This window comes from Crocuta crocuta, unplaced genomic scaffold (assembly GCF_008692635.1).
Source record: "Crocuta crocuta isolate KB4526 unplaced genomic scaffold, BGI_CrCroc_1.0 scaffold236, whole genome shotgun sequence".
NCBI lineage: Eukaryota > Metazoa > Chordata > Mammalia > Carnivora > Hyaenidae > Crocuta > Crocuta crocuta.
Window position 1 is genome coordinate 1,179,740 of NW_027530998.1, and position 27,464 is coordinate 1,207,203.

The following is a 27,464-nucleotide window of genomic DNA, read 5'->3' on the forward strand; positions in this document are numbered from 1 at the left end:
TCATACTGTTTTATGTTTATTTTGTATCTTTTTATATAAAAAGAAAGTGTATCCAATCAATATCCACATATTACATTCTAGTTGTTATATTTTTTTAGTCTCTCAATCCAGAAGTCTCTTTACTTTTATTTATTCATGACACTAGATGACTACAGTTTGAAGAAGTAGAAATGTCCTGCTGAATAACCTTTATGATGTTTAAAATTGTTTCCTTCCACTGAGGACTTGAGTGGCTTTATGTGTAATTTTTTTAAACCTGAATTTGATATTTATATTTATAAACTACCAGGACCTTTCTGCCTCTAAGAAACATGTATTTTGGAATTGAAAACTAAATGTATTTGACATTCATTGTCCCATAAGGAGCCCTACTATTATGAATGTACTCAGCACCATTTCTACAAGGTTCATTCATGTTGTTTATAAATATATATGACCATAGTGACCATCATGAGTAGGATGGTAGACTGGGTGAGATGCCATGCTGTCCAGCCAGAGTGGTATATATTCTGAAGGGTTAGAAGATAGGTGTAACCTTCATTATTTGATAAAAGAATATTAATTCAGTACTAAGGCTTCAGTAGGGGATTCACCTCAAGTACAGTAAAACAAATAAGTGTGTGTGTTTCCCTTGAAATAGGACAATTTGTGATGGAACATCACACTCTCCCTGATGTGAAATCATTCATACTGACTCCAGACCACCTAGGAGGAATTGAATTTGACCTACAGCTACTATGGAGTGCTCAGACTTTTGATTCTCCATATCAACTCTGGAGAGCCACAAGCTCTTATAACAGGTGAATGCAGGATGGGGGTGTTCAAGGGTATATCTGAAATGGTCTCAGACTTTTTCAGGAACTTGGGAAATAGGGCTGCTTTTTTCCCCCCAAATGTTGGATTTCTATTATAAGATGGGGGGGGGGGTAGAAATAACCTTCCAACATGGGCCACCTGGGTGGATCAGTTGGTTAAGTGTCCAACTTCAGCTCAGGTCATGATCTCAAAGTGTTTGAATTCGAGTCCCTTGTCAGTCTCTGTGCTGACAGCTCGGAGTCTGGAGGCTGCTTCAGATTCTGTGTTTCTCTCTCCACCCCTTCCCCACTCACACTCTGTCTCTCTCTCTCTCTCAAAAATAAACAAACATTTTTAAAAATTTTAAGAAAAAGGAATAACCCTCCAAAAATAGAAAGACAGAAATTAAGTCAGACCAGCTTCTGCTATAAACCAGGAAGTGATTACCCTTATTACAAGGGCAAGACCAATAAGTTTATGTATAATTTCTACTCCCATCCTATGGCTGGAATTTTATTACATGACACATCTTCCTGCAAGGGAAGCTGGGAAGTATGTCCAACTAAAATCAGAATATAATAAAGAAATTTCAGTCACCACAACCAGTTCAAAATCCAAGATCTCTGATTATCAGGTCCAGATGTCATCCTTATGCTCCAGTGTTCTGTAAAACAAATGATAAGATTTATTTTTCTCTCACACCCAAGATAGAGGTAGAATAGGAATTGGTTACATACAGTAAAATATCTCTTTTGTAAAGAGGAAGAATAGGAGAAACACAATTAAAACTATTGCCATAAAAAGGATAATGAGGCAACTAGGAGTCTGTCATAAAATATTATTATCCTTATTTTATAGATCATGAAATTAAGATCTAAAAACAATTTGAAAGTCTTGTTCCTGCTTTATAGTTAAGAAGTGGCAGATTATCTTATGAATCGTTTTCAAAAAGATGTCTTTAATGGTGAAATTTTGGTATTATATCAGGTATTTTTTAAATGATTCCTTTGAAATCAATGTATAATAATCTTCAAAGTCTGTGCCTTCCCAAAGCCCATGAGATTATGCACATACTTTGTCCTAATCTATAGACATGGAAACCATCCTCTTTAAACCGTCTGCTGCCTCCCCACCCACCCCAGCCTACTGGATGAAGTCCAAATTCTTTACTCAGAGCCCACACCCTCCCCTCTCTTCATCTCAAACCCAGCCTTCCAGCCACATTAACTATCTCATCAACCCCTGAACCCACAAGCCCAGCTGCACCTCCATGCCTTTCCAATTCCCTCTGCCCTTCCTGCTCTTTCCCTCTTGCATACCTTGAACTCTCCTGAGCCTCAGCTCAAATACTCTCAAATTCTGTTCCCTCTGTGACACCTTCGCTATACAGTGGCTAGAAGTTCCTCCTCCCATTCCCTCTTTGTTCCATTTTCTACCCTAACACAGCTCATTATATTAAGTGCTCTAAGTAGAGTCCCATTTTCCACTAGCTTGTGAGCTCCCCAAGGTCAAAGGCATACCTGATTGATCTTGAATCCCCAGAGCTGCAGGTTTTAGCATATGGTAGGTCCTAAATAAACATCCTTTAAGAACTTATATTTGAGGTAAGGAGATAAAAATACATGGATGCATGGCAAAGTATAGAACAACACTGGCATTCTGTGCAATGTACACTGTGAAGGGTAAGGAACACTAAGACTATAGCTGTTCAGGAGGGTTAGGGAGCTGTACAGGGCTTCCTGGAGGAGGGACACAGCCCTTGCTCCATGTTGCAATATGAGTAACATCTAATTTTTTTGAAACAAGAGAAGAAGAACTATAGCATTAAAGACCTGCATCTAGGGCTATGTTTGGTATATATCCAGGAAGGTAAGGAAATGGACCTAAATCGTATTTAGGGATGGGAAAAGTAGGACTGTGGGCTGGGGAGGCCATGAAATTTGTCCTGCATTCATTTGTTCAACAAATATTTATTGACATTTGCTGTGTTTTGCGGAAGGTTCTAGGCACCTGGATACATCAGTGAACAATATAAAGATCCCTGCACACAGCACTTAGGGTAAAGTAAGAAGACACAAAAAGGTCAATAAATAAGTTTAGTAGAGCATGTCAGAAGGTGGGGAGTGCTATGAAAAAATAAAAGATTTAGAGCAGGATATGGGGAATCGGGATGGGGAAAGGGACATTGTGGCGATTTTAATTAGGATCTTCAAAGTAGCCCTCATCAAGAATGTACACTTGAGCAAATATTTGAAGGAGGTGAGGGAGCTTGCTATGTGGATTATCAGGAGAAGAATTCTGGGCAGAGTTCCTGAGTCGACAGCATTTCTAGCATCTTGGGGAATAGTAAGGAAGCTTGTGTGGCTGGAGTGGAGTGAGCAAAGAGAAGGATGATAGGCAGTAAGGTCAAAGAAGTAAGGGGATGGGGTAGGGCCACCACGTGGGGCCTTATAGACCAGTGCATGGATTTTGACTCTTACCCCAGTGCATTGGGAGCCACAGCAGGGTTTGAGCACAGGGTTTACAATGATCTGTCCTATGTGAAAGCAAGGGTCAGGCATGGACAGTTCTGCCTAAGTATTTCTGTGAATTATGGTTTACTATTCACATTATATATGTCAATCTTCATGTAATTCAAATATGGTGTTTAAAGTCTAAGCTTGGAGGAAGATAGGGATCACATAGGAAAACCACAGACACATAGACTATCAGACAGGAAGCAGCTTAGAAACCAAACCCTGAAAGTTTGTGTGGCATGTCAAAAGTCATACAGTTGTGGCAGAGGCTAAGCCAAGCCAGGTTTAGACTGTCGCAATTTCCAGCTTGTACCATTCCATTACTGTGACCCAGGATGTGTCATAAAAGTTTTGTTTGTTTATATATTTGACCAAATCTTTGCTATCACTTAATGAATAAATAGATAAATACACAAGAAATGGTCAAAAAGCAAACAGCAAATGCGAGTACTGTCACAGATTGCTCACAATAGTGAGAATTAAGATTCCCAGCCCTGCGCTCTTCATTCAGGGGATGGCAACCTCCCAAGGCTCCTTGAAGAATCTTCCTGAAGTCCCTGGCTGCCTGGCTGTCTTCCAGGCAACCTGCCAGGACTGGGACTGCTACTCCATGGCAAGTGAAGGAAATGAAGTAGGTGAGGGTACAAAGGCTTCATGTTCTTAGTGTCGTAACCTTCAGAATCTGTGATCCACCGCATATAGGGAGATTTGCAGCACTCGGTCTCCTGTGAGAAGAGAGATTTTTCTTCAGCTTCACAAAGGGCTGAGCCTGTGGGGTTTGGGAGAGGAGCCTGGAAACTGAGTGCCACGTTAACGGTGGTGGGGGTATTCTCTGGAAATGGGTGTCCTTTAACCCTGAGGTATTTGCCCCCACTTCTATCAGAGCAGCAGCCAACATGTCCGCATCTTCATAAATAACATCTTTCACAGTGGAGCATGTGTTGAACAGGGTGTCCATCAACTAGAAGCACCAAATAGAAATTGTCAAACAAGTATCGTGGAAATCTAAAGGAAATGGCTGGTTCTGTTCTATCCTCACTGAGCCTTTTAGGTTTTTATAAACAATATGCCTTTCTCAGCTTTTCTCGGGAAAAGGAAAATAGCTCTATTTAACACCTCTGGATAAAACCCTGACGGTTCAAATAATCAGTGATGGATTTCTGAAAATTGTGTTTGCAGACTTGTAAAGTTTTTGGTTGCCGGGCACAAATGCCATCTGAAAAGTCGGTGTGTTTCTGGGTAAGGAAACAATCTATAAAATGTCCCCTCTAACCACAGTCTGTTCTGCGTGTTTCCAGGAAGGACTACTCAGGGGAGTATACCATCTACCTGATTCCGTGCACCGTGCAGCCCACACAGCCGTGGGTTGATCCAGGGGAGAAGCCTTTGGCCTGCACTGCACATGCCCCAGAAAGGTAGGGAATGCAGCAGATCTTCATTATTTGTAAATCCACCTCCTCACTAAAAGGTATTTGTATCTGCAAAGTCTGTTCTCATGGCGCCTTCATGGTCATCCGTGGACATGCAGGGTGGCAAAATGTTGAGTCGCTGGAGACGCACACTCCCATCTAACGTCAAGCAACGCCTTCTTGCTGCAGCTTTCATACTAGAAACAAGTATCCTTTCCATGTCTACGTAGTGCCATGGTTTTCAAATTTTTGTGCTTTTTATTGGTGATTTTGCTGTTTACAGTGGTGCCCAAGGGTAGTGCTAAAGTGCTGTCTGGTGTTTCTAAGTACAAGGCTCTGATGTGCCTTGGAGAAAGTTGGACAAGCTTCACTGGGCATAGGTTTTAAAAAGTGTTGTTGCCTTGAGTTCCATGTTAACAAATTAACAACATATTAAATAAGGTATTTTAAGTAGAAACATGCATAAAACAGGGTTAAGTATTGGTCAGTCAATGAAAATGTTGTGACCAGAGGCTGCAGGAACTCTACCCTGTATTTCCCCTCAGAGCAGTGATTCAGTATTCACTAATGCAGTGTTCACTGTGACTTTATAAAACATTCTTACCACAGATAACAAGAATCAACTATACATCAGCCTGTACTCACCGCAGGCCTGAGACTGTCTGCATCATGCCATGTATTCATTCATTCAACCAGTATTAACTCAGCTTTCATCATGTGCTTGGCGCTGGTCCAGCCTGGAGATTATAGCAGAGGACTAAAAGTAACTTCTCCTCTCAGGCAGTGGATAGTCTAGTGCCATTTTTCCAGGAGCAGAACAAAGTGAAGAGAAAACATTTCTGAGAGTTGATGCTGAGGACAGGATCTGACGTTCTCATAAAGAGAAGATAATTTGGAATGTGACATTCAAATGAAGAAACTGAGAATTGGCCATTGGATTCGGTGATTCAGAAGTTGTTGATGATCTTGACAAAGGGCAGGTTCAGTGGAACGAGGGGTTCAAGTCTGGTTGGAATGGGCTTAAGAGATGGAGACAAGAAAGTAGAGACAACAGGGGCGCCTGGGTGGCTTAGTTGGTTAAGCGTCCAACTTTCGCTTAGGTCATGATCTCGCGGTTCGTGGGTTCGAGCCCCGCGTCGGGCTCNGGACAGTAGCTAGAAACAGTTGCAAAGTCAAAGGAGATCTTATTCATTTGTGTTTTAGAGTAGAAAATATTTCAGGATATTTGTATGCTGGTGGGAGTAACCCTGTTGGTCTATTAGGCGAAATGTAATGTTGCAGCAGAACAAGGGAAAATCTCCAGAGCCAAACCCTTGAGTAGGGCGGGGATAGATCTAGGGATGAGAGAGGAAGGGCTGACCTTTGCCAAAAGCACAGAATGTTTATCCACTGAAAGAGGAAGGCATGCAGAGTGTGTGGATATAGGCTAGGGGAGAATTGGTAGAATGGGAGGGCAGGGATGATGAAGTAGAATCTGATTAAATCTATTTTCTCCATAAAATGAGAAGCCAAGCATGAGATAAAAGTGAGGAACACTGAGGTTTGAGAAGAGAAGGGGAAGTGAGGCTGCCATCTTAGAGAGTGGAAAAGTGCACTAGAAGGTTATAGATCAAGCTGTGCTGAAAGCCCATTGAGTTGTTAAATTGCCATATTATTGACAATAAGATAAATTGTGCATATTTATTATTTTTTTATTTAAAAAATTTTTAATGTTTTTATTTATTTCTGAAAGAGAGAGGCAGCGTGAACAGGGGAGGGTCAGAGAGAGAGGGAGACACAGAATCCGAAACAGGCTCCAGGCTCTGAGCTGTCAGCACAGAGCCCGACGCAGGGCTCAAACCCACGAACTGTGAGATCATGACCTGAACCGAAGTCGGATGCTTAACCGACAGAGCCACCCAGGCGCCCCAAATTGTGCATATTTAAGTGATATACAATCTGATAAATTTTGGTATAACACCCATGAAACCATCACAACTAAGATAGTGAATATATCCACTTTCTTCAGAAGTTTCCTCATGCCCCTTGGGAACCCCTCCCACCCCAGCCCAGCCCATCCCTTTGGATTAGATATCCACTGATCTGCTTTCTGTCACTACAGATTAGTTTGTATTTTCTAGAAATTTATATAAATGGTATCATACAGTATGCAATCTTCTTCTCTGGCTTTTTTCACACAGTGTAATTATTTTCATGCATTCCTGCTGTGTAGTATCAGTAGCATGTTCCTGTAATTGCCGAATTGTATTCCATGATACAGATATGCTACAATTTGTTTATCAGCTCATCAGTTGGTGGGCATTTGGGTTGTTTCTAGTTGATGGCTATGATAGATAGAGCTGCTATGAACATATATACACAAACCTTTTCATGGACATATGCTTTCAATTCTCTTGTGTAAATACTTAGGAATGGAATAGCTGGATTATATAGAGAATATATGCTTAACTTTTTTTAAGAATTTTAAAAAATGTTTATTTATTCATTTTTGAGAGAGAGAGAGAAAGTGGGGGAGGGGCAGAGAGAGACACACACACAGAATCTGAAGCAGGCACCGGGCTCTGAGCTGTCAGCACAGAGCCCAACGTGGGGCTGACCCCACCAGGCGTGAGATCACATGACCTGAGCCAAAGTCAGCTGCTTAACTGACTGAGTCACACAGGTGTCCTGCCCCTACATGCTTAACTGTTTAAGAAACTGCCAAACTGTTTTCTGAAGTGTCTGTAATATGTAACAATGTGTGTACATTCCCAGCCTGAGTGTGTCAGTGTTCCGGTTTCTCCTCCGCATGCTGGGAAAAGTGGTCAGGGAGGTCCTGTGAGACTGGAGAATTAATGAACAGGAGTAGAAGAAAGGGTGAGCTGGGAAGTTGGTGTGTAGTAGTTAGTGAGGTGTTGGAAAATGAGATTCTTAGAGGTAGTGCATAGGAGGACTATGAAGCGTAGGTGGGTGGCCTCGGGCAGGGGGAGAACAAGCTCTTTGGAGGTGAAGATATCAAGGAACTGAGGGATTCATCCATGTGGATGTTGAAAGCACCAAGACTGATGGTGGGAGCACCACAGTTAGCTAAATGAGGAAGGGAAGGTAACCAGGACAATGGTGGTTGACTGCCATAAGGAAGAACAGAGGGCAAATAATCTGGTGAGATATACTAGAGATTTCTTTTTTTTTTTAATTTTTTAATGTTTATTTATTTTTGGAGGAGAGAGAGAGAGCATGAGCAGGGGAGGGGCAGAGAGAGAGGGAGACACAGAATCCAAAGCGGGCTTCAGGCTCTGAGCTGTCGGCACAGAGCCTGATGCAGGGCTCAAACTCACAAGCTGTGAGATCATGACCTGAGCCAAAGTTGGACACTTAACCAACTGAACCACCCAGGAATCCCAAGATATGCTGGAGATTTCTGTTCATGTGTTAAAATTTTTTAATTATGAATATTATTTTATTTATTAATTAACTTACTTAATGTTTATTTTTGAGAGAGAGAGAGAAAGAGAGAGATCACAAGTGGGGGAGGGGCATGCTGGAGGTAGGGGACAGAGGATCTGAAGCAGGCTCTGCACTGACAGCAGCAAAGCTGGTATGGGGCTCAAACTCATGAACCGTGAGATCATTACTTAAGTTAAAGTCAGATGCTCAACCAACTGAGCCACACAGGTGCCCAAATTAGGAATATTACTTTAGATAGTCAGAATATAGTACATATATACAACCTCGAGAAATAGAATATTACCTAATATGAATTGCAGTTGCAGTGAATGAGTATCTCTTGGGCTGTGCTGTTGATGATAAAATGAGTACTAATAATTACCAGTGATATTAAAGATCATGTATGGAGTGCAGACTGTGTGGGAGACTCTGTACTAAGCTCTGAAATTTAATTCTTACTACAGTGGCCCCCTAGAAAACTGGCACTGTCCTTTCCATTTTATAACCAGTGAAAGTTGGAGCCAAAGAAAAAAAGGAAATAGAACATTACCAGCGCCTTTTTTTAAGTTTATTTATTTATTTTGAGAAAAAGAGAGAGAGAGAGCACAAGCATGAGTAGGGGAGGGGCAGAGAGAGAGGGAGACAGAGGATCCTAAGCATGTTTTACACTGTCAGCATGGAGCCAAACATGGGCCTCAAACCCAGCAACCATGAGATCATGACCTTAGCCAAAACCAATAGTTGGATGCTCAACTGACTGAGCCCCCCAGGTTCCCCAGCAGTACCTTTTAAATACCCTTAGTGCCCTTTCCAGTTGCTCTCTCTCCCACCCTTCCACCAAGGTAACCACTAGACTGATGTTTGTATTTACCATCCCCTGTTTTGGTTTATGGTTTAGCTCCTATTTACTTCTGCATGGTTTTTCATGTCTTTGAGTGATATAAAAATGTCATACTGCACAAATTCTCTCTGCAACTTTTCTTTCTCACTCAGTGAATCATTTCCCGATTCATAAGTGTATCAACATTTGTGTTGATTCATGTAGCTGTAGTGTGCCTTTCACTGCCTTAAGGTATTCATTGTGGAAATACTCCACAATTTATTTGACCATTCTATTTGGCTTACAATTCCATATTCTATTAGGAGGAATACTGTATTTGTCTCTGAGTGCATGTGTAAGAAGAGTTTCTCCAGGGTAGGTCCTGGATTTTTTTTTTTTTTTGTAAGAAGAGAGAGGTTTGAAAATGGCAAAAGGGAGCAAACAAGACACCAACCCATCTCCCCCCACCCCCTGGTGTGTGTGGGTATGGGAGACCACACAGGGAAGAGTGTTGTTGAGTCAGTATACTAAGGCTTCAGAGTTGGAAATCTTTGCCTTGCACCAGGGAGATTGTTACTTGGGGGGAAGGGGGGGGTCCTTGTTATTACCAGGGTGACTTCCATGGGGACTAACCTGGCTTTTGATCACCTATATGGCTCCATACAGATGCAGTAGAACCGTAACACAACAAATAATCAAGACTGACTCGGAATTCATACCTAATTCAAAAGAATTGTGTCTCATGTGATGCCTGTTTTCGTGAGGTCCATAAAACCTTCTAACCTTATAAGTCACCATCGTCTTCATCATCTCAAATCCATTATTTGTTCTGTTTGATCAGTAAATATTTATTGTCTTAAGTGTCAGGCACTGTGTGGATTCTGGGACTCGCAGTATTAACAAGAAAAACCTGTTTCCCTGAGTCAGCTAAATGAGCTGTTGGTGCAGTTAACAGCGACATCAAAGTTGTTGAAACAGGGTCAGCCCTAGCTTGTGTGGGTTGCCTCCACACTCCAAATTCCTCCTATACCCCAACCCTCTCAAATTTACCCACTGGAGCACTTTCAGTTGAAAGTAAGGAATGGTCAGATGGATTCTCTTGGAATCATAAAGCACTGAAATTTTCAGTCACACATTATTCCTTAACAAATGTATGTGTCAGAAACTTGGCTAGCATTGAAGACATGACGGTGAGCAGATAGATAGGGGCTCTGGCTCTATGGAACCTGTAATGGGTGAAGCAGACTTTGATCAGATGTACCTTTAAAGTTACATTTAATCAATATCAAACCATGATAACTACTGTGAAAGAGAAGTGCACCGTGTGATAACAAATGATAAGGGGTCTGACCTAGCCTGGAAGGGGAGAGAAAGAAGGTGAGCTTCCTAGAGACAGTGGTGCTTGAGTTGAGATCTGGAGGGTAACAAGGAGTTAATTAGGCAAAGAACGGCAGACAGAGGAGGAGGCTTCCAAGAGAATGTGCAGCAAGATCAAAGTCAGGAAACTAAATTCATTATCGGCAATCTCAGGTGGACCCTCAGGGCTTCCCAGTAGGAAACAGTGGTTGCCTAACCAATGGCTTCACTCTCTCACTCTTCTAGGTTATTTTACTCCTTCTCCTTACCCCTCAAATTGCTGCATCCCCCCACCCCCGTCCTCACCCTCAGCTGCTTATCATGTGCCCTATTTCATGGAGGAAACAGAAGAAACCAGAAGAGAACTCACCCAGGCTCCTACTGTCCTATCTGCCCACCTCCTGCACTGTACATGCACACCTGTGGGTATGCAGGAACAGTGCCGGCTTCTGCTCAAAGCCAGCTGCCCCACTTGTGCACTGGAACCCAAATCCTCTCATCCTCTTTATAAAGAGAATCTCTCTTTATAGAATCATATAGATTCTCTCTATGAATCCCTCCAATCAGCATTAAAACCATGTAACTTTTCCCACCTTAAAAAAAAAAATTTCTTCTTGACTCCATTTCACCCTCCCCACCCATTTTTCTCCTTCCTTGTAGTTAAGCTATCCCTTAAAAGTTGCCTAGATTCACAATTTTCAGTCTGTCACCCTCCATTATTTCTTGAGCTTGCCGCAGTGAGGTTTCTGCTCTCACCCCTTAACCCAGCTTGATCTTATCAGGGTCACCAGTGACTGTGTCTTACTAGAACCAGGGGTTAAGTCTTATCTTGATTTCTGTGATAGCTTCACAACATTTAGCAGTTGTTCAGTCTCCTCCTTGAGGTGCTTTCTTCACTCAGTTGGAGTGTCATGCTCTGTAGGCTTTCCCTTCTGGCTTTCCCTCACCATCTGCTCTGCTGGTTCCTTCTCTTTTCTATTGTCTTTGAATTTGAGTGCCCTAAGTGTCATGTTTGAACTGTCTCTTCTCTGTTTTCTTTTTTTTTCTTTCCAAGATTTTAATTCAAGTTAGTTAACATATGGATAGTAATGGTCTCAGGAATAGAATTCAGTGATTCATCACTTACATAAAAAAAAGTGCTTATCACAAGTGCCCTCCTTAATCACCATCGCCCATTTGGCCCATCCTGCACCCACTTCCCCTTCAGCGACCCTCTGTTTTCTATAGTGAAGAGTCTCTTATGGTTTGCCTCTCTCTCTCTCTCTCTCTCTCTGTTTTTAATCTCATTTTTCTTTCTCTTCCTCTATGTTCATCTGTTTCACTTCTTAAATTCACATATGAGTGAAATCATATGGTATTTGTCTTTCTCTAACTGACTTATTTTGCTTAGCATAATACTCTCTAACTCCATCCACATCACTGCAAATGGCAAAATTTCATTCTTTTGATGGCTGCGTAATATTCTATTGTGTATATATACTGCATCTTCTTTATCCATTGATCAATCAATGGACATTTGGGCTTTTTCTGTAATTTGGTTATTATTGATAGTGCTGCTAAATACACTGGTGTGCATGTGCCCCTTCAAAATCAGTATTTTTGTATCCTTTGACTAAATACCTAGTCGTGCAATTGCTGAGTCATAGGGTAGTTCTATATTTAACTTTCTGAGGAATCTCTACACTGCCTTTCTCAGTTTTCATGTAGTGGTTTCATTCATCATTCATTCTCAAGGTTTTAATTCCAAAGCAGCACCTTCAGACCAGGGCTTGCCTCTCAAATCCAGATTTGTGCATCAGATTGACTGCTCAGCATCTCCACATGGCTCTCTTAAAGGCCTCCCAAGTTGAACATGCCTGTTGCTGAATCCCTTATCTTCCTCCACCAAACCTAGTCCTCCCACAGTCTTCCCATCTCAGATAAGGGTAGCTCTAACCTCCTGGTTTCCCTCTCACTAAGGCCTTCCATGACCTCTACATTTAAAATTTCCAGCTGAAGCTCTTCTGAGCATTCCTTTTCTCTACCTAGTATTTCTGTTCACCACCTGCTTCCTTCTAATGTACTATATGTTTTTGCACTTACTTTACTGACTGTCTTCCTATTGGAATGTAATGTCCCCAAGGGCATATATTTTTCTACTTTGTTCACAGATGAATTCCCATTACTTAAATAATGTCTATCATATAATAAAAGCACAGTCAATATTTGTTGAACAGTGAGTCCCTAGGGAGTTTGGAAATTTGGAGCAGAAAACATGTGAAGAGACCTAAAGAAGTCCAGTCTGGCTGGAGGAGCCCTTACCTGCCAGAGGCCGAGAAGGAAAGAGCAGATTTAAAAGACTAAGAAAGAAGGCCAGGGAGGTTAAAATAAGGAGTGAGGCAAGAGAGTGTTGCCTAGCAATGTCTTGAAGAGTGGGGCAAAGGAAAAGTAAGTTTGGATCCAGTTGAAAAAGTCAAAATCTCAAAGCATACAGATCTGGGATGGAGAAGTCTAGCAGGCCACCATGGCAGTGAGTTCTTCAGCAATCAAAGAACAACCTTGGGGGCCTTGAAAATGAAAGGGCCAGGAAAAGCAAAGAGCAGAAAAGAGTTCTAAAGATGAATTAGATTATTTCTGCTCAAAAGAGCAGATTAACCTCATAATGACCCAAGCTAATAAAGTTCCTCTCCTACACACATCTCTTTATTCAGTGATTATTTAGCACCTGTAACAAAGCACTGTACACAGTCCTGAGAAGGGTAGGAAGGGAGGACAACTCGAAGTTTACAAAGTTGATCCTGTTCTGAAGGAGCTCTTGTTTCTCTCACATTTAGATTCCTGATCCCCATTGCATTCCAGCAGACCAACCGCCCTGTACCAGTTGTATATTCACTCAATACTGAATTTCAGCTCTGCAATAATGAGAAGGTATTCCTCATGGATCCCAATACATCTGACATGTCACTGGCAGAAATGGATTATAAAGGGGCCTTCTCAAAAGGTAAGTTGTTTCCTTCACCTGCAAAAAGAGACTCTGGTCAGACTTGAGATGCTTTAGGACAGGTCTCTGCTCACTGGCTTTCAGGGATCTCTCCCATGAAGATTCCCTGGACTTGGTTTTAGGGCAGCCAAGGTTTAACCAAGGAACAGACCCATAGCCTTCCTTTATGTTGTTTCAAACTAAGATTACATATGTGGTGCTATGATGATTGGCAGTGTGGTAAAATTGTGGAAAACACTGGTCTGAGTGGTAAGAAGACTGGAATTCCCAGCCTGATTCTAAGACACTGCCTTGACTTTGGGTAAGTTGCTTTATCTCTCAATTACTCAGAGAAAGTACACAGCATGACCCCTACTACCTACCAGCCTCAAGGTGTGAATGTCTACGTACTCTCCATCATGCTTTCTCTACTGGAAATGGTTCCTCTGCCCCTCCTCACTTTAAATGTGGTTTTCTTGATGTTTCAAAAGGATAGCTCTTTCTTCTCCTTCAGGTCTCTACTTAAATATTAACCTCCTCAAAGAGGCTTTCCTTGACCATACCAGACAATTGAACTTTGGCCTCCATAGTTTTCACTTTCATGGAACATTACTCAGTTTTATAGTACTTCTCACAATTTTTAATATTCTATAATACATATCACATATTCCTTTATTTGTTGCATATTTCTACCAATAGACTGTGAATTCTGTGAGAATAGAGATTGTGATCAAATATTAAATGTGCACACCATACTACCCAGGGCCTGATGCTCAATTAATATTTATTGATTGAATAAATGAGTTAGTCAATTATCTGCCTTTCTTCTCTCAATTACCCCTTCTGCCTTTGTCTTACTTTTAATCTTTTCCTCCTCCTACCTGAGTTTCTTCTTTCACCCTATAAACACACTCAAGTTCTGCCCATAACAGAGCAAAAAATATCCCTTGACCTGAACTCCCCTTCAAAGTTCAGGCTGTTTTCTACTTTTCTTTTCTCTGAGAAAGTTTTTCAAAGAGTAAACACTCACTGTCTCTATGGGCCCTTCTCTGTCCATCCATTGCAAGCTGGGTTTGTCCTACTACAGCTCAGAACTCTCTTTTCTCAATGACACCAAATTAGTGGATTTCCACACTTTTCCATATTGGGTTTCCTTTGCACCCGCCTCACCTGACACCATCTTGCTTCTCTGACTACTTTTCTCTCTCCCACCCTGGGTCTTCATCCTCTGGCATATCCACGTTACTGTCCCCAGGCTTCATGCTTGGCTCCTTCTAGCCTCTCTCCAGTGCTTCCTCTGGTCATCCCTATGGCTGGGCCCGTCCCTTTGCTCTGAACTTCTTAGTCGACTACCCCACAGCCATTCCTTAAGAGTTGACCTTATCCCTGATCTCTCCTGAACTTCATTTCTACATTTCCACATGTAGCTCAGGAACTACCAAACTGCTTCAAATGAATATCTTTCAGGTACCTAGAAGTGTCTAGAACTGGACTTACCTTCCTCTAAACATAGTCCTACCACATCTTCTGCCATAGTGACCACATCATACTCCAGGTGCCCTGGGGAAAAAACCTCAGGGTTGTCCTCCACTTCTTTGCCTCCTGTCTAGCATTAAAATCAGTGAAATCTGACTCCTAGACATTTCTTGAGTTGATCCCCTTGATTCACAGCTATATTATAGATAAGCATCTCTCACAGAGACCCCCTACCCGATCTCTGTGATTCTAAACTCTTTGTCTTTCCTCCACTCTCCATGTTTTTGAAGCTCCAGTGTATTGCCATTACACCCCTGCTTAAAACCTTCGAGCATTCCCTATTTCTTACACACCAAAGTCCAGGCTCCCAGCATCCTTAGCCTGTGAGTCTCTCCTGCCAGAGCCTGTGAACATCCTCTTCTCTAATCACACTGACCTACTCAGTGCCATATAGCAAATGCTCTGGACAAGCATTTGGAGTCAGACTGCTTTCTGCTCAAATTCTTATCCCCCCTTGTCACAGATCTAAAACCTCGGACACATATAATAATTGAACTTATCTCTCGGGCTCATAGGAAAAATAAATTTGATAGCATAGGTAAAGAATGTGGTGTCATAGTAGGCACTAAGGAGACAGGAGCTACGCTAGGACCCATGCCCTCCCAGCATTCAGTATTTTGTGCATGGACCTTCTTTTGCCTCGAATGCTCTTCACATTCTCCTACCTCAAATGCTCTGTCTGACAAATGCCTACTCACGTTTTAGGATACTGCTCAAACATTATCTCCTCTTTAAATCTTTCCATACCTCTCCCCAGGCAGATTTCTGTGCTCGGCTATATGCTCACATAACATTATGTACCTTCCTTTATTGTGGTTCATAACAGTATAGCATTGTGGTGGTTAAGAGGGTGGGTTTTAGAGCCAGAGTACCTTCTCTTTGAATCCCACCATGGCCACTGACTAGCTTTGTGACCTTCAACAAGTCCCTTAACCACTCAGTGCTGCAACTCCCTCATCTCTAAAGTTGTGAGCACTACATGAGTTCTTATATGAGAAGAATTTAGTATAATACCCAGCAAATAGTGTGAGTTTGATAAATGTTAGCTATTTTTAGCAGTTGGTTAGGTTTTATTTCTGTTCTCTCACCTGTATCTCACTTTGTTTCCCCTGTGCATAACAATCCTTGACACACTTTACATGCTTAATTAATGTTTGTTGAATGAAAGAAACTGTAAATGAATGAATGAGCATTTTGGGGACACACAGAATCATAGAGCTCTTCATAGAGAGGCACTTTTGACTCTAAAGGAGTGTGTTAAATCCTTTCTACCCTTGACATTTCTTTCTCTTTACTCTTAAAGTGTGACCTAGTTAATGCCTCTCAATCTTTCCAGGACAAATCCTTTATGGCCGAGTACTTTGGAATCCAGAACAAAACCTTAATTCTGCTTACAAACTCCAGCTGGAAAAAGTCTATCTTTGTACCGGCAAGGATGGCTATGTACCTTTCTTTGATCCCACGGGGACAATCTACAATGAAGGGCCACAGTATGGATGCATTCAGCCCAACAAACACCTAAAACACAGATTTCTACTGCTGGTATGCTAACTACTTGTGTTCAACAGCTGACACTCAAGTTGATTTCCTCAGCTATTAATTCTGCGTAAGCAGATAGTACCCCACTCTTGATGGTATTCTCTATACATATTGTTGTTTCTCTCTGATCAGCTAAATGCTACTACATATTACCAACTGTGATGGTTATGGCCGGTAACAAGTCAGCTCTTATTAATGTCCCAGAGAAAGGAAAGTCAAGGCCAGTGTTTCTCAAAGTTTGGACCAGAAACCTATGAATATCCCTGATTCTCTTTCAGGGAGTCCACAGGTCAAAACTGCTTTCATAATAATACAAGGATGCCTGGTTTTCTTCACACTAATTCCCTCATGAATATAGAGAGTATGAAAGGTTTGTTAATATGGTTTCAAATTCCCCATTATAACTAATCTTTTAAAAATACCACTTACTGAGTTTGATTTACTATCAAAACAGAATATCCACAATTATCTGAAAAAGCTATGAAAATATTCCTCCCTTTTCCAATTACATATTTTTTGAGGCCAAATTTTCTTCATATGCCTTCAGCCAAAATAACATATTACAACTGATTCAATGTAGAAGAAGATTTTAGAATCTAGTTCTTTTCCAGAGATTTGCAAAAATGTAAAACAATGCTAGGTCTCTTTTAAGGAGATGGGGATGACTATAGTTATTTTTCCTTAAAAAATGTTACTTATATTAACATGCAATGGGTTTTTCATTGCCACTGTATTTTTTATTTATTTATTTTTTTTTACAAATAGTTTATTGTCAAATTAGTTTCCACATAACACTCAGTGCTCATCCCCACAAGTGTCCTCCTCCATGCCCATCCCTCCTCCCCCCCACATCCATCAGTCCTCAGTTTTTGTCAGCATTCAAGAGTCTCTCATGGTTTGCCTCTCTCCCTTTCCCCCACCATTTCCGCCCTTCTTATCCCCCTTGTTCCTCCGTCAAGTTCCTCCTAATCCTCCTATACGTGCAAACATATGATATTTGTCCTTCTCTGCCTGACTTATTTCGCTCAGCATAACACCCTCAAGGTCCATCCATGTTGCTACACATGGCCAGATTTCATTGTTTCTCATTGCCATGTAGTATTCATTGCCACATTAAAATGAATTAGTAAATAAGTAATTTCTAATTTTTCAGTGTTAATTTTAATAGAGTAAGTATTGATAGATACAAATCATATGAACAGAAGACTTTAGTGTCCTTCGTCTTTTTGTTTGTTTATTTGTTTGTGTATTTTTGAGAAAGGGGGAGAGAGAGAGAGAGAAAGAGAGAGCAAGCAAGCATATGAGCTGGGGAAGGGCAAAGAGAGAGGGAGAGGGAGAGAGTCCCAAGCAGGCTCTGTGCCACCAGCACAAAGCCCGATCGATGCAGGACTCAATCTCATGAAACACAAGATCATGACCTTAGCAAAATCAAGAGTCAGACACTCACCCAATTGAGCCACCCAGGATACCCCTTGGTATCCTTGATTTTTAAGTGTGTAAGGGATCCTGGGACCAAATGGCTTAAGAATTATTTGTTTAGACTATCTCACTCTTTGAGCTATGAGATCACAGAAGCCACCAAGTGACTTTCCTTGAAGAGGGTAGTGGTTGACTTAAGGAAAGAGCTTCTGTAGCACATGCTCTTCTGAGCCAACCCAAGGCAGGAGTGGAAAGTACATTTCTCCTCCCAGTGACTGCCACCTGCCAATTCAGTGGTTCTGTCTTTCTAAACTTTGTGTTTCTTTTTTCTGAAATTCTAGGACCGCAGTCAGCCTGAGGTCACTGATAAGTACTTCCATGATGTGCCCTTTGAGGCCCATTTTGCTTCTGAGTTGCCTGATTTCCATGTGGTCAGTAGCATGCCAGGTGTGGATGGATTTACTCTGAAAGTGGATGCACTCTATAAGGTGAGTGTGCTGAGAAATGTAGAAGCATAGGAAGGCCACTGTAAAAGTTATAAAGGAAGATGATATTATCTCTGGACTGTTAGTCTCTTTTTATAGCATTCTTGCTGGTGGGTCTTTTTTTATTGGTGCTAAACTTATCATTCACCTCAAATTTTTACCATCTATCTCAATGGACCACAGCAATAATCAAATTCTTTAATTTGCATGCTGTCTTTTGTCAGTATATGCAACAGGGGCGCATATGGCACTCCAGTTTTTCCTAAATTCTTTTCTGTCACTTGCCTTTTTGGCCGTATGCCACACCAGCTGATCTTCACAGGCATGTAGAAAACATTTAACAAAATCATAAATACAGTACAGCAATTTAGAATGGCAAGAAGTACTAATATTTGATAAGCAAAACTACTCTCAATCCCAGTAATAAACATGAACTTACAAAATTAAATTCCACTCTTTTCTGTCTCTCAGTAGTAGTAATCTATGACCTTGGATTTCAGAACTATTGCCACTCTTCAGAAGTTAGTTCAAAACCATGGAGCCTTTCAATGGGGGCAGATGACATGGCAATAAAATACACAGTGGTTTAACCATTCAGAGGATAAGCCAGGAAGTGTTCAGATTTTGATCTGCATATTTTGCAGAGGAGGTGTTTAGTTTGGATAAATTTTGTTATCCTGTTTGGATAACAGTTTTGTTGAATGACTCCATTTTAGCTGAAGTACATCAATAAATAGTTAGCATAACACATCACTGAAGGTCGCTGGGAATAAATATGGCTCTTAATACTATTACTTCACTGCAATCAATAAAGACTAACAAATCATAAGTATTTATTTAGCTAAAAAGACCATGAAAGATAAATGCTTAGGGCTATTCCATACACAGAGAAACAGAAGAAATGTGAATAGCTGGTCCCCGATCACCCTAATTTGGAAACAAAATGGAACCTATAATATTTAGTTCAGTTCTTGATTAGTAGGTACCAATTGCTGCTAATGCTTTTCTTGAAACCATCTATCAAGGCTTGTGATGGCAATTGTCTTTCCAATGCCTTTCTTTTTTTTTAACTTTATTTATTTGTTTATTTATTTATTTGCGAGAGAGAGCGCAGGGGCAGGGGAGGGGCAGAGAGAGAGAGAGAGAGAGAAAGAGAGTCCTAAGCAGGCTCCGCACCATCAGTGCAGACCCCATTGAGGGCCTGAAACTCACAAACCATAAGATCATGACCTGAGACAAAATCCAAAGTCGGACGCTTAAGGGACTGGGCCACCCAAGGGCCCCGTTCCGTTTCCTTTCTGAAGCAGTGGTCTGTGGGCAGCAGCGTCGTGTTCAGTTTGTGTCTCTGTTTCGCTCCTCCTGCAGGTGGAGGCAGGACACCAGTGGTATCTCCAGGTGATCTACATCATTGGCCCTGACACGATGGCAGGGCCCCGGGTCCAGCGCTCTCTCACAGCCCCTCTGAGGCGCAACCGGAGGGACCTGGTGGACCCCAGTGGCCATCTGACCCTTGATGATTCCCTCATCTATGACAATGAAGGGGACCAAGTCAAGAATGGCACCAACATGAAGTCCCTGAGTCTTGAGATGCACGAGCCGGTTGTAGCTGCTTCTCTATCCCAAACTGGGGCCTCTATTGGCAGTGCCCTCGCCGCGATCATGCTTTTACTTCTGGTGTTTCTAGCGGCATGTTTCATCACCAGGAAATGCCAGAAGCAGAGAAGGAAACTGCCCGCTGAGGACATTTTGGAGGAACACCCTCTGAACACCAAGGTGGATGTGTCTAAGAGGAGCTCAGACAGGGTGGAGAAGAACGTGAACAGGCACTACTGCACCGTGCGGAATGTCAACCTACTGAGTGAAACCGAGGGGGCTTATGCATTCAAAGGTGCTAAAGTAAAAAAATTGAATCTGGAAGTCAGAGTCCACAACAATTTACAAGATGGAACAGAAGTGTAATGGGGGAGACCAATGTGTATTTTTTTTCTAAAAATCATTTTTATAAGACAGGGGGAAATACTGGTATTTTTATAATCTTGCAGATTAAAAAGGGAAAACTATAGCTTTGAGTGGCGGGAGGCACACACACATCACATGCATCGACTCACAACTGAGCTACCTCATTAAACAAAGAACCACTGAGACCCCAGAGTTGTGGAGCAGACTTCTTTTCAGTGGATCCCTTTTACAGGGTCAGCAGCTACAGACTGCTCCTTCCGTAAGGCTGGTCTTGGAAAGCAAGTATGTCGGTATCGGGCAGGGTGTAGACTATTCCGTTAGCTGATGGAATTCAGCGGACTGGGAGATGTCTGTATGATGTTAGATCTCCGGAGGGGCAGGGAGATAGGACATTTAGGGCCATTGGTTTTCTCTCCCACCTCCAGCTTTCTTCTACTTGGGCTTTTCCTGGGCCTGTGTACAGCAGAGTTTGGATTGCTGACGCTCGGATTCCATTCAGAATTCTGCTAATCAGCACAGCCTATATATTTGCTCATTGTATCTGCTTGACAGCTTGCACTCCATGGCCTCTAACTGTCCTTTGAAAGTCCAGAGCCTTTTCATCTGGGGGTTTCCAGGTGTTCTAGACGAGAGCTCTTTTCCGTAACTTGCAGGGAGAAACCATAGAACCTCCTCTTCCCCTCCCCCCACATCAGATAACTGGCACTGCAGAACCTCCTCCCTTACAGAAGGGCAGACTAAAGCCCCGGGGGAAAGGGGAGACTGACAAGCACTCAAACATATTAGTGATGGACTGCACCCAAGGCCCAAGGGGACATCCCTGTTCCCGACTGGTTTACACTGCACCAAGGACACATGAAAACATCCTGCCTGACAAAGAACGCTGCAAAACAAGGTCAGTGCAGCCGGCCTTTTTATTCCCCATCGCTGTGGATGCTTAAAAACCCACCACACTTTCCTGTTGCCCCAGGCTTTGCCGACTCTGATAAGAGACAGCCCCGTATACTTGGCTGGCTGCGAGTTTTTTATTTTGTGAGCATTTCAGAAAAGTGATTCATTTGAATAAAGCAAATTAGGAGACAGCTCAGCTCAGAGTGAAATCTGAGTTAATAGATGCCAACTAGTACTCACAACAGATAAAGTATCAACACTCATAGCAGATAAAGGCACTGATCCTGGTATGGTTTTTCAGAGATTTCTCTTGGGGGGGGGGTTCTTTTCTGGTAGCTCAGGCACTATTTTTACCATATCAGCACATGATAAGGCCATAAACATATGGCTTTAAAATTATTTAGTGTTCAAATAGCAGCTTAATGATTTTGTATGAAGTGTGCACATGGCTTGCTTTTGTGTTTCCTGTTTGTTTTTGCCTTATTGGCAAAAACATAAGCATGCATGTCATGTTGTTTTGAAATGAAGGCACAATTTCATTACCGAGGATAAAAAAAGACATGTTCTCTTCCTGATGCATGGCACGCCATAATCATGAGCAAATAATAGAGCATTCGCACTGTGTAATATTTGTATTAGAATGACCCGAGCCCTTTGAGAACATTCCAAACTACAAATGCTTTGGTTCTAAGAGCTAGAAGATTGAGCCATGGAAGGTTTTAGGCATCTCTACTAGACTCCAAGCTCTTGAGAAGAGGACCTTGTAAACCGTGCCTTTGGTTCTTCAGCAGTGCCTTGCACATAACAAGCACTCCAGAAATATTTGTTGCTAAACAAATGAATGGCGTCATGGGTGAATGGTAGAGGAATAAACTCGGGAAGGGGAGGTGAGAGACGATGGTGGCAATATCACACGGGAAGGTAGAGAGGGAAAAAAAACCCAAAAACTCCTTCTCTACTTGGATTTTAAAGTAATCTCATTGGGACAAAGAAGCACCACTTGACATAGGCATGAATCTAACAATGGTCCTAAGGAGGGTTGAATAGAAAAATCATAATAACATATTAGCGGAAGGTGAAACTGTGAATTCGCCTCCCAGAGCAGAGCAGACTTTTAGAGGAAAGTCTGACTTAGCTCTCTGAGGTGAGTGAAGTTTTCAGGAGAGGATGGATTGAGCTGAGCCCAGAGCCTGAAACTGCTGACTGGTCACATGCTAGTTGAGACCAGCTTGGGTAATTTGGGGCAGAACTTCTGTATCAGCCTCATGAACATCCAGAATTGGTATCTCGTGGCTGGAGAGCTCAGCAGCCAGGGTGGAATCGTCTCCAGAGCAACCTAGAAGGTTAATGCTAATCCTGCAAGGACAGAAAGCCTATCATTTGTGGAGCAACTTTTGATTTGGTCTGTTATTTATTGTTCCTAGTTGCCAGAATTCTTCCATATGAAAGCAGCACCATTTCATTTGCTCAAATAGTCTTCTTGCGCATCCTTTCCACTACTGCCAAGTAGGCTACATGCATGGGAAGAATGCAGACATGAGGCAGCGCAAAGCTAATGCAGGGGAAAAAATGGAGACTGAGACCTCCACGCGCTCTTAGCCTCCGTGCATGTGGTCTGGAGTGACCAGGACAACATCCTGTGAGGACCTTGAGACGTGAACTGCCTGTGTGAGAGGAAAGCCTTGGACTATTCCTGCCTCCCTTCCTTCCTGTGCTTCCCCCCACTACAGACCTTTTTTTTCCAAATGCTGATACTTCACTAGTGGATGCACTCTTATTAAATAGAAAGTGTTAACGGATTTGAAGCTGGGATTTCCTCCTTCGATACAGCTTTTCCTTTTGTTTATATTTTATATTTCACAGTAGGAATCAGATAACTCGGTGACTGATGCGGGATTATATTTCCGTCCAAACCTTCCTTTCGATTTCTCTTACTTGCTCACTAATGTGTGTGTTTCACTAATCCTTTATACCATGCCTTTAGGTGAGGAGGGACAAAAAACCCTCGGGGGTGGCTCTTTGCTCTCACATGCTGGCTGTGAAGGTTGAAAGAAAGAAGAGTCTGCACCTTTTTTCTGCCCTTTTATTGACCCTGGGTGTCCTGGAACTTCCCCCAGACTCCTGTTGTTGAGTGTGGAAGTGGTGTCGGAATGTGTTTGCACGGTTGTATGATATTCAGTCTCAGTGTCCTGTAGCTGTTTGTTATTCTTGGATACGACACACATGCTCAGACTAAGTAAAACATTTGTGGTGCTGTCGACCTGATTTCTTGACTCAAATGATTTTTGTATTTCTAATACCAACTTGTGTGTTATGAATTTCTGATTTCTCCAGTAGCATATGCCACTATGTAAATTTGTATTAATAAATGACAGTCTGGTTGCATTGATTTTGCCATGTTCTTTTTAGACTATTCATCTCGTTAACATAAGACATCGCCTTTGAGATGGCAAAATCATCAAAGTTTGAAGCAAAGTTTTTTGGAGAACACCTGCCTGAAGGGGCTGAATCTGAGAAACATTAATGGTGCTAAGAGCAAGATGAAGAATAAATTACACAGCCCAGATCCTCATAGCTCATCTTCTGCCATCAGTTGAAACCCCAGTACCAAAAGGAATAATTAAAGTCTGTGCTAGACAATAAGATGATTATTTACACTGAATTTATTACCATCAAACCTTCTTAGTATTTTTGATAGAGTGTGAAAATGGCTGTGTCCTTTTATGCACTCCCCCAAATTTATTAAGTGTCCCTAACTCACCCTAGAGATGACCAAGGCTCAAAAAAGTTGAAAATGGCCGTTGGAAGGCAAGTGAGCCCAGACTTGGCATTATACGAGCCTGTGTATTTGTGCGCCTGTTCCCTCTGGGAAGCTGCTTTATATAAAAACCCTAAAATACTGCCAGTGACGTTGACCAGCAGGGCCTCGTTGGCACCTTTTCATGGCACATTTGCAAACTCAGCAAGACCTGAGAGAGTATGTTTTCATGGAATCTGGGGTAAGGAGGGCACCACCTCGCCTCGAATTTCCTTAGATACTGCTGGAACTTCATATAAACTTCACTCCCCCGCAGTTTCCGGTGATTGTTCCTTACCTGACAGCAGGCTCCAAGCCCTGAAGCACAGTGCTCTTGGGGCCCTGGAGAAGCTGTATCAGGAACCAACCTATGAATCATTAGGATTGGCTCTGAAAATGCTTCCTAAGACCTGACATTTCATGGGCATAAACTTTAGAAATAAACTTGAGGGTGAGTGGCCGAAATTGAGTTCTTATTTAGATTTTGCAATACCTCACAGATGCGGGTTTTAAAGAAACCGTGTAGGAGCAGGAGAAGGAACCTATACAGAGAATATCTCATCGGGTTCAACCCCATAGAATTGTTGGTTTTGTAGGTGAAAAATAGTCCACTGTCCGTTGTTTTGTGTGTCTTGGCCTAGTATTAAAATCTCACAGTGTGTAATAGAGATTCTGTCCCCAAGTGAGCCTAAAGAGAATTCTAACTAGGAGCCTTTTAGAATAGTGCCCTGAGAATGGCTAGTAGGCGGGGACACTATCCAGTAATACATTGGGCACAGCTGGCAACCAAGAGCAGTTACTCCTTTACATTTTCTACCTCCTTTGGTGCTCATGACAGCCCTATGAGATAGTTGTAGATCATTGTCCTGGATAATTTCCTTTGAAAGCTCCCATATGAAAACTAGGATTTCAAATCTTTACCAGAAGGCCTTCACAAGCACAAACCGGTGTTTTCATATGGCCCAAAGCTCCTATAACTTAATGCTTATCATTAAAAAGTTGGTCATTGATTAGTACAATAAAAAACCCATCTTACAACTCTCTCTAAAACAAACAAAAAAAAACTAGCAGTTTTGCCCCTGACTTAGTGTAGTTTAAATCCACCAACTTCCAAGACAGTTAGTTCTAAAAGTTTATAAGAATCCCACTCTCTGGAAGAATTTCCATAAATCGTTAAAAAAAAAAAAAAACAGTTTCAAGCTGTCTCCCTTAAACACCCCACTAAGGAAATGTGTCCAAAAGGAACTAGTGCTCAATACTAGTGACTCTCACAAAAGTCCCTTTCTGCTGCTTCTGTCTCCACCCCGAGTCTCTGCCCTGTTTGTGCTCCAGGAAACCAACCTTCCGGAACCGCTTCTCCAAGCCTCCCTTGCCCTGTGGCTTCTGGTGGAGACTGGCCAAATGGAGAAACTGATGTGAGAGAAGTTAAGGTGTGTCTATTTCTCCCCCCTACTCCCCCCTGCCCTGCTGTGGCTCTGACGGGTTCCCTCCTGAGCCACAGCCCCTCCTCCACAGTCCAGTGCTTAAAAAGTTCTAGCAGAGAAGGACAAATATCATATGTTTGCACGTATAGGAGGATTAGGAGGAACTTAACGGAGGACCATGGGGGAGAAGAAGGGCGGAAATGGTGGGGGAAAGGGAGGGAGACAAACCATGAGAGACTCTTGAATGCTGACAAAAACTGAGGACTGATGGATGTGGGGGGAGGGGGGGATGGGCATGGAGGAGGACACTTGTGGGGATGAGCACTGGGTGTTATATGGAAACCAACTTGACAATAGACTATTTGTGAAAAAAAATAAACTCCTATTACCACCATCCCTCTCTAGCCCTACAAGTGTAAAGGTGGTAATGATTTCATCCTGGTCCTAATCCTAGGGGCTTCATCATCTCTGTGGATCCCTTTAACCTAACCCCACCTACACTCTGTAAATAGTCCAATTTTAAAATTCTTCTGTCAAACCCCTTGAGTACGCTGTTTCTCTTCTGCCAGAACTCTTATATAGTCCTTAAATTCTCTGCCATTTGGCTCTAGCTTTCAGATATATATCAAAGACAACGAAGCACTCAAACTCAAGTCATGTCTTCGTTTTAAATATGCCCATTGTTATCGTCAGTGGCATGCTGATAAATGTTTCACAGCCAGCATTTGGAGTTAGGAGAGGCCTGATTTGTAGCATTGGCTGGCTCTTCTGGTGTAGATGGCCCACCATGGCCAATCAACCTACCACCAAATTTCACTGAACATAGAGTTGGGGAGCAATATAAAGGAAAACAATTTTATACAGCATTTCTACTACACCAATGTAATGGACGTAAATCCCCTCAAAAGCACTAAGAATAGTAAAATGTAAAGTAATTAGGAAATTTGGGTGTCTGTGTTTTTAACATACTTTATTCAGTTGTGTTTATTTAATATAATGTTTAATAATGGTTGTGTTTGCTTGAAAATTCCTAAAAATCTAGCACTTCACTTTTGCACATCAAGCTAGCTCAGCCAGCACACCACTGTAAGAGCAAACATACCTGATACTGACAACCACTCAGTCAACTAAATCCGCTTCTTTTAGGTTTTGCCTCCCATTCTACCATATATTTTAAATATACCCCAGTAACTTTGCTTTAAAATCTTATATTTGACTCACAAATTGTTCTATTTAGAGCAGGAAAAGGTGGTGTAGGAAAATTTGCTTCTTCTAAAACTATAAGGTAGTTCTATGTATTCAGAATGGTGAGAATGTCATCAAATAATCTTTACCTAGATTCTTTCTCTCAATGACCAGAAACCTGGTTTCTGAAATCTTAATATTTATCATTATTATCATCTAACATTTTTTCCTTCTGAGAAAATTCATACTGTGAGGAAAAATATATTAGCTTTATAATCATGCTGTAGCAGAATTCTAGTCTAACCAGGTGGTAACCAGGGAGTCATTTCAATGAGAAGAAAATGGTTAGAGTGTATTCTGAGGGGCACGTGGGTGGCTTAGTTGACTGAATTTGTGACTCTTGATTTCAGCTCAGGTTTGTGAGTTCCAGCCTTGGGTCAGGCTCTGCACTGACAGAGCTGAGCCTCCTTGGGATTCTCTCTCTCTCCTTCTCTCTACCTCTCCTTGCTCATACTCACATGCGTGCACAATCGTGTGCATTCTCTCTCTCTCTCTCTCTCTCTCAAAAGTATATAAATAAACATTGCCATCCGGAAACCAAAGAGGTTAAACCCTGAAACAATTAAACTAAAATCCTATGTTAACACCACCTGTTACTCATTTCCTTCTGGATGTAAACCCGCCCTATTGCTTCCCGGTTGTGTGGCCCACACCCCATGCAGGTTACTGAAGGCTTCTGAGCCTGTCTCTGTATTTGCAAAATAGAGCTAATCACACCAAATCTAAACTGGTTAGTCAGCATGAAATAAGACCATGTATGCAAAGGCATTACTCACCTTTGCCTGACAGCAGTGAGCCAATGTAGGCCTTGAACTCACAAACCGAGAGATCATGACCTTAGTGGAAGTTGGAACCTCAACTCAATGAGCCGCCCCTAAACCCTGTAAC

At 42.0% G+C, this 27,464-nt stretch overlaps 1 protein-coding gene across 1 annotated transcript in view; it reads left to right on the forward strand.

Annotated features, from left to right (window-relative positions):
• Positions 1-23,485, forward strand: part of FRAS1 (Fraser extracellular matrix complex subunit 1) — a 423,467-nt gene extending 399,982 nt beyond the window's left edge. Inside the window, exons 69-74 of the mRNA XM_077770550.1 lie at positions 641-800; positions 4,610-4,726; positions 13,136-13,302; positions 16,154-16,359; positions 18,117-18,263; positions 19,626-23,485. Of these exons, the coding sequence (XP_077626676.1) occupies positions 641-800; positions 4,610-4,726; positions 13,136-13,302; positions 16,154-16,359; positions 18,117-18,263; positions 19,626-20,219 (1,391 nt within the window). The 3' untranslated portion in view covers positions 20,220-23,485. The remainder of the gene's footprint in view (positions 1-640; positions 801-4,609; positions 4,727-13,135; positions 13,303-16,153; positions 16,360-18,116; positions 18,264-19,625) is intronic.
• The last annotated feature ends 3,979 nt before the right edge of the window (positions 23,486-27,464 follow it).